This window comes from Octopus bimaculoides, chromosome 10, assembly GCF_001194135.2.
Source record: "Octopus bimaculoides isolate UCB-OBI-ISO-001 chromosome 10, ASM119413v2, whole genome shotgun sequence".
NCBI classification, from domain to species: domain Eukaryota; kingdom Metazoa; phylum Mollusca; class Cephalopoda; order Octopoda; family Octopodidae; genus Octopus; species Octopus bimaculoides.
The window spans coordinates 84229977-84238291 of record NC_068990.1 but is presented as its reverse complement, the minus strand read 5'-3'; the positions used below and the strand labels follow the sequence as shown (position 1 = coordinate 84238291).

General features: G+C 34.6%; 1 protein-coding gene across 1 annotated transcript in view; it reads left to right on the top strand.

Annotated features, from left to right (window-relative positions):
- The first annotated feature begins 271 nt into the window (after nt 1–271).
- LOC106871326 (proteasome subunit beta type-3) overlaps nt 272–8315 on the top strand; it is a 9423-nt gene continuing 1379 nt past the window's right edge. Inside the window, exons 1-5 of the mRNA XM_014917717.2 lie at nt 272–419; nt 2547–2734; nt 4041–4148; nt 4726–4903; nt 6804–6898. Of these exons, the coding sequence (XP_014773203.1) occupies nt 417–419; nt 2547–2734; nt 4041–4148; nt 4726–4903; nt 6804–6898 (572 nt within the window). The 5' untranslated portion in view covers nt 272–416. The remainder of the gene's footprint in view (nt 420–2546; nt 2735–4040; nt 4149–4725; nt 4904–6803; nt 6899–8315) is intronic.

The following is an 8315-nucleotide window of genomic DNA, read 5'->3' as shown; positions in this document are numbered from 1 at the left end:
GGGTTGACCAATGACTTTTGAATGGAATTTGACAAGCAGTGACTATGCTATATGTTGTGCGAATTTGTTTACACCGGTCTCAAAATTAGTCTTGCGTTTAAGTTGTGTCCCTTTGCATCATGAATCTCAACAGTTCGATAAATCAAAATCGAGAAAATAAGTATCAAACTGAAATAAGTACTGGGGATCAATGTGATCGACTAAACCCTTGAAGACGATTACTAGACCCAATAAAAATTTTAAGATGTAAAAATTAAAAAAAAAAGGAAAAAAGAAAATGCTTACGGAATGCATGGTTGTCTTTCCTTTGTACGCTTTTCAGTGTTATGAAACCACGAAACGGTGGGTAGCGGCATTACATAGCGATTTTGCAGTATTGTCCTATTCTTTAATTAATTGTTAATTACAGCAGAAATATGGTAAGTTTATTGCTCAGATTTGATTTTTTGTATTTAGAAATAGCAAATAACACATTGTTGAATCGTTTAAATTGATTACTGAAATATCCATCATTCATAATTATATTTATTTAAGTTATATTAAAACTGGTTTTTGTATAGTTTGAGTAGCAATCAGTTTTAATCAAATTATTATTCATATATTTTTAAATTTCAGAAGTTAAATTTGCATGTATGTATATTTTATTTTAATATCAATATATGAATCGATTTCAATGTTTTAGCAAAGTCCAGGAAACTCCAGATGAAACCAATGAAGCAACAATCCTCACGCGGGTTATCTTTGTGTTTCGGAAAACGGAATTGGTTACCTAAATAAATTGTATTCAAAGATAATTAACTAACCAATTCAAAAATGAGTTGTAGATCTTTAATCATTCCGAGCTGAATTAATCTGAATGATTAATAAATATAATTCCGTTGTGGCCTTTAATAAAACCCCTTTTGTTTAATATTGCTATTCTTATGCAGATGTGTGTTTAAGAAGCTGCGCACCTTTTTGCTTGGGATTTAAAATTTTAGGAATATCCAAAGATGAATTTAAAAAATAATGAAATAATACGTTTGAAACAATTTTAATAAAATTAAGAGTATGTGTGCGTTCAATAAACGTGCTTTGTTCATTAATCGTTATTATTCATTCAAGTTGAAACACTTTTATATATTTGTTATCAAATTCACATTGGTTAAATAATTTTTTAAATTTAAATTATCAAGTTAATAGAATATGCAGTTATGTGTGTGTGTGTATCGTTTCGTTGATTTTGTATTACAAACCTTTACCGAGGTTTGCTAGTCATTAAATTTATATTATCTCCCTTCACTATGCAACTGTCCTATGTTTCATGGACCTAAGATCCACATTCGCTGGGAGGGAACAGTCGAATTAAGATCGTTGAGATCTTAATTCATGACGGCGATCTTTCGATACTAGGCCGATTTTTGTCATGTGTTTATTTACATCAATTCGGCAGTTTCCATAAAAAGTGTTGTGTTAGGGAAGTGGGAAAGGACGCGATATCTCGAATGATATCTCCATATTCCGACGCAAAATTATGAAAAGGAGCCAATCTAATCTTAGCGAAGTAGACCTCTATTCAAAGTCTCTCCAACCTGAACCATCATGTCATTTCGTTCCTAGAAAGTCAATTTGATATATGATAGTGATCATCACGATCAGTTTGACATCTATTTTTCTATGTTTACATGGATCAGACGGAATTCGCCGTGGCAGATTTTGTAGTCAGATGCCCCCCCCCCCCGTCACCAATCCTCACTTGTTTCCAAACCAGATAATATTTCCCTAATAGCTAGGCATGTCTTCACAGATGGTTGAAAACAAATGACACTGCTCGTATGGCGGTAGTGCTCATCAAGCAGTGTCAAAGGTACAAGAAGAATAAAGAAATGTGCACATATATCCAATCAGTGGGTTTCTTTTAATTTCCATCTACCAAATCTACTCACAAGACACTCCCCCAAGGTGCCATGCAGTAGGATTGAACCTGAAACCATGTGGTTCATAAGCAAACTTTTTGACCGTATAGCCATGTGTGTGTATGAAGTTGTATGGTCTAGTGGTTAGGTTGCTTTACTTGTGAACACAAGATTGTGGTTCTGATTTCCAGACCAACAGTGCATTGTACTTGAGCTAGTTCACTCACCTGTAAATTGACAACCTTGCAATGGACTAACATTCCATTCAGGGGGAATGTTGACCTGTTCACTTAGCCAGCAGCATGGCATCATTTGAAAACTACAACTCTGCGAGGAAGCACATTGTAACCAGCAATAATTAGCATCTTGTGGTCTGATAGATATATATATATATATACACACACATACATGCACACATGTAGCTGAATGCTATAACATGTCATGTAGTGGCATTGATGTAATTCCCTTATACCTCTCTATAGATTTTGGCCTTGTTTTACTATTAGAAATCGATTATAGCTATATATGACAGACAAAATGCTATAAACTATACAAGTGTCAGTTCAATCCTGTTATACCCCATCCTTTATCATTTCTGGCTTTGTAGCCAATGTAAGTAATCCATAATGTGTATATGTGTTTCACTTGCAGAGTATTCTGACTTACAATGGCTCTGCCATTCTGGCAATGAAAGGAAAGGAGTGTGTTGCTATCGCTGCTGACCGTCGTCTAGGAATACAAAGTTCTCTCACTGTGAGCACCAAATTTCAGAAAATATTCAAAATGGGGCCACGTTTGTTCATTGGTTTACCTGGTCTTGCGACAGATGTGCAGACAGTGTAAGTACTTTTGATTAATCTGTGTGTGGAAGATAGATAGATAGTGTTGTCATCATAGTAACTAACTAGTTTCAATTAAAAACGGAATTTTTGAGTGCTTGTCTGTCAACACAACTGAGGCTTCAGAAAAAAAGTCTATATTCTTTTATTCTTTTACTTGTTTCAGTCATATGACTGTGGCTGTGCTGGAGCATCACCTTTAGTCAAACAAATCGACCCCAGTCAGTTTTTTTTTTGCTGAACTGCTAAGTTACATGGGTGTAAACACACCAATATTGGTTGTCAAGTGATGATGGGAGGACAAACACAGGCACACACACACTAGATATATATATATATATATATATATATATGATATATATTATATTTAGCTGCTACAAAGGTGAGGGTGATGCCTTAAATAGAAACAACTACAAAGGCATTAAATTGCTAGACCAAGTCATGAAAGTTACTGAGAGGGTTATAGCTTAATTGATTAGAAATAGAATTAAAATAGATGAAATGCAGTTTGGTTTTTGTACATGGGAAGAGTACCACAGATGCCATTTTCCTAGTGAGACAGCTGCAGGAAAAAGAACTTGGACAAAAGTAAGCCATTGTACTTAGCCTTTGTTGATCTGGAGAAGGCTTTCAACAGAATCCCTGCTCTGTTGTATGGTGGTCTCTAAGGAAGTTAGGAGTGGAGGAGTGGCTTGTTAGAGCTGTACAAGCATGTACAGTGGTGCTGTCAGTAAGGTGAGAGTCAGCCATGAATACAATGATGAATTTAGTGTACAGGTAGGGGTTCACAACTCAACATAGACTTTTAAAAAAGACTTTCACTTAGAACAATTTATGGAGGTACGTGCATGATTAACAGATTACTGGCAGCATAGCGACAGAAAACAACCTAGTTACATATGAAACCCTTCTCTATGAATGTACTTAAAACTTCATTGCACCCTTTTGTGTACTCATTTACATTGGGTGCTCAGTGTAAAGTTTCTACTTAATACCTTATTGCATATTGGTTATAATCACTTCTTAGGTGGCAGTAGTCTTCTTGTAAGAAATCTTTATTAGATTACTGTTCTTGTTCAGTAAGGTTTAATATTGCAACTCCTGATATGTTACTATTTAGCTTCAGTAAATGCTCAGTGAGGTAACCATTGTTATCTATTTTGGGGGTTAACTTTCTTGGAGTCTGTAACTTAAAAATTGCTCTGACCTTGAAGCAGTACCCCTAATTATGGACGCATGAGCAATTTCTTGTTATAAATTTTAAAACTTGTTTTCTTGCTTTTTTTTTTTTTTCTTTACAATTTAGGAGCCAGAGGTTAAAGTTCCGACTGAATTTGTATGAATTAAGAGAAAACCGGAAAATAAAGCCTAAAACTTTTATGTCGATGGTGTCTAATTTACTTTATGAAAGAAGGTAAGTGTTCTGTTCTCTAAACTCTTGCTTATTTTACTAAACATTGAGTTTGAGTGTAGAGCAGTGGTTCTCAACCAGGGTTCATATGGCCCACATAAGATGTTTGAGGGTCCATGCAAGCAAAATAGAAAATTAGGGATTTTTCAGTAATATTTTAAAGGTTCATGGATAAATATTGCTTTTAGATGTATTTGTTGTAAGAAACAGCTAGGTTTTATTTTAATGTGAAGTAGACTATTGCGTGCCTGCAAACTCAAAATTCAGAACAAACATCTACCTCCAATAGCAAAGAGGACCAAGAGAATCAAGAATTCTAGTTTTAGTTATTTGTGCAATTTCTTGTTGAACTTAGTGCTGTAGTTTAACATATACAGTGATGAAACTCTTTATACTGGTATATTATATAGTGTATCTATTTACAGCTAATTACAGTCTAACAACAATTATCATGTTCATGGACTATGTAGTTGGCATTGGTTTTTATATAATGTATCTAGTTGTTTTAAGATTTCATTTAATGTGTTAAAATATGTGAAATTTTTTTCCTTCTGAAATAGAGCATTTTATATTTTTTCAGGTTTGGTCCATACTTTGTTGAACCTGTCATTGCTGGATTGGATCCTATCACATATGAACCTTTCATTGCTTCTATGGATTTGATTGGTTGCCCCATGGTCCCTGGTGATTTTGTTGTGAGTGGAACTTGTTCAGAGCAAATGTATGGTATGTGTGAGTCATTATGGCAACCAAATCTGGTAAGTTCTGACTATTTAGTATTTATATAATTAAAGTCTACCTTATTTATTTAGGTCTTGGGCAATGTGGCAAGGATTGATACATACCATCAAATTGATTCCAATTCTACAGATGAAACATCTAAGACTTTTCATTTTAGCTTTTCTTTAACCGACAGAGGCAATCACTCTAGTTTGTGTTTATCATTGCCTGCTAAAGGCTTATAGGAAGACTGATACCTTGTTCTGTGACATAAAGAAAGACTCATTCCACTCACTCAATTGTGATGGGTAAAAAGCATTATTCTTCATTAGAAAGGAAAAAAAAAGTAAAGACCTTTAATCACCTTCAGCATTGAAAAATTTTGCTTTCTCATTTAAACCTACAAAAAGTACACCATTTTCAATTCCATCAAGGGCATTATCTATTTCACATATTTTTAAATGATTTCACAAGAATGGCATGGAGTGAACACCATTCTTTGTATCACACTAGTTAGATGGTGCTAGCTACTATTGAGCCTGACACGAAATGGTGATGGATACCAGCGTTAGTCATCATTATAATTTCATTGTCTAACCCATACCAACATAGAAAACAGATTTTAAATGATTATGATGGTTCTTTCAAAGTTAAAGGTGGTTTTCTATAATTTCTTTTTGATTGATTAATATGTTAATAACAATGACAATAATATGTTTAATTAAACAATAACATTTTTATTCTAAAGTTAGACTAGGCAGAGGGTACTACCTTTATATGCTATAAAACATATCAAGTTAACTTAATTCATGCAGGATACATTTAAAAGCTTCGTATTGTGATGGTAAATTTCTTTTTAGACTTTAGCTATCTTTAGATAAGAGTTATGTGCCCTGCTCAAACATTAATGTGTGTACTTGTGATCATGTGCTTAGTAAGTCACAGTCATGAAAAAAATCTTTAGTAAAAGATGTCTTAGAAAAAAATTTATGACAGTGCTGTTTGATAGTTTGGCTATTAGTGTAAAGATGACCATGTGGACATGGTACTTATACATGGGTCATGCATTCAGATCCACTGCTGGTATTTTGTGTTTCTGAGAGAACACTATTATACAATGTCTTGGTTCATTTGTCTGTTTTAAGTACCAGATCAATTACCAAGTTCTCTGTGTCAAATCAGGGTCCATCATTTGTCTGTCATTTGTATCCAGACTTTGGTTCCGATTATGGATTAGTGTGTATGTAACACACTATCCACTTTATGTAGACTCATCACACATAAGTTGTAAGCACTAGTAACTCTACATTTGTAATATAACCAGAATCTGTTGTCAAGAATGTGAAAGCTAAGATTATGCAACACACCGTAAGGTATACTTTTATATCATTATGCATATTTAGCCTTGCTTGAAAATACTTTTGGCATTTGATCTCTGAGCTGAAGGATCATAGATGGATTTTATTCAACTTTAGTGAAGTCAAAACTACACCTGTTCATTTAGACTGACTAGTTTACCACCATCATTTTTATGTCCATCTTCCGTACTGATACAGCTTGGAGTCATCATTGCAGTCTTAGTTAGTTTTTATTCAGAGGTAATGTTCTCTTAGACAACTTAGAGGTTCATGTGTCCCTCACACATCTCAAACTTTGGTATGATTTCTATGGTTGGATCCCTTTCCTGATACCTGCAGACTTTACAGAGTGTAATGTAAATATTCTATGGCACCAGCATTAAAGAGACTTTTGTGATCTCAGTATGACTAAAGGGATCTCAAATACTCAAGTGAGGTTTCATTTTTTTTTTCTTTTCTTTTAAGATGAATACTATTTAAAAATTGAATAAAACCACTAATAGTAAATTGCTATTGTCCATCTTTATTGATCTTTTAAGTACTTGTTTATTTATTTATTTATTTATTTATTATATTTCAGGAACCAGACGACTTGTTTGAAACTGTCTCTCAAGCTATCTTGAACGCAGTTGATAGAGATGCATTGTCAGGATGGGGTATCATTGTATACCTAATGTAAGTTATTTACTGTAGTCTTTGTACATAGTAAGGTCAGTGGTAAACTAATTAGACCTATACCATGTAGTGCTGTCTTAGTATAACTTTGTCACATTGGATATATCTTTGTGAAGCTGAGCTTCACGAAGATACCAAAAGTTGATTTATTTTTTAGAAAAAGAAAGAGGAGAAAATGGGATGGGAATAACGTCATGAAAATCAAACCACACCTCATAAAATAAACATACTAACCACTCCACTCCTCATTCACCTTTTTCAACTCCCAAATGATGCTGTAGATATTTATCAGATGCACCAAGCATTTAGGTCAACAGAGCTTCATGTTCATTGCGTGTAAATTGAAAAAGAGATGTGACATAAAAAGTCTTCAGTCAAACAGAATTGTAAGATAGATGAGTAAGAAAAGGTCATGAGACTACCCAAAGGTAATTAGACAATGTCTACTGAGAAATTGACTAGAACATCAGGTCTCTTGGATGATATTGTTTATTAACACTTTGGTATTCAAATTACTCTGCCAAGTGTAAAGCTTATTTATTCATATTGTTTTTAATTAGTCATGCATTATCTCATAGCGTTAAGATTTCAATGATATATTGTTGTCTATTTATTTTTAGGATGACATTGTAGGGTAAGTGCGAGAAGCTATATCTGGCCAGTTTGAACTTAAAACAAGAGGCATGTTTGGGCTGGATATGGCCAGTTTAAATGCTAAAGAGTTAAAAATATAGGATAACACAATTGCAGTCCTTGTAAACTCATTCCAGAATGGAAGTATGTATGTAAAAATAGCATTGATATAATTCTATAAAGTAGTCATTTAAATGAGTAATTGTCAAGTATTGGGTTGATATACTCCTCCTCCAAATTCTGGTCTTTGTGCCTATATAAGAAATTATCATTAGCAAGAACTGAAATGATTTAAATGCCTTGTGGTAATTAGTTATGTATCTTTCTGTTGTGTTCAAATTCCACTAGCATTCACTTTTATCTCTCCATGGAACATAAAATAAAGTACCAGTAATATAGTGTGGTCCATTTGTGGTTTTGTATTAAGAGCTGTCTGGCTTCCGTGCCAGTGGCACGTAAATAGCACCATTTGAGCGGGGTCGTTACCAACGTCGCCTTACTGGCACGTGAAGAAAAATTTGAGCGAGGTGATTGCTAGTGCCGCTGGACTGGCAGGTGGCACGTAAAAATCACCATTTTGAGCATGGCCGTTGTCATTACTGCCTGACTGGCCCTCATGCCAGTGGCACGTAAAAGCACCCACTACACTCTCGGTGTGGTTGGCGTTAGGAAGGGCATCCAGCTGTAGAAACTCTGCCAGATCAGATTGGAGCCTGGTGCAGCCATCTGGTTCACCAGTCCTCAGTCAAATCGTCCAACCCATGCTAGCATGGAAAGCAGACGT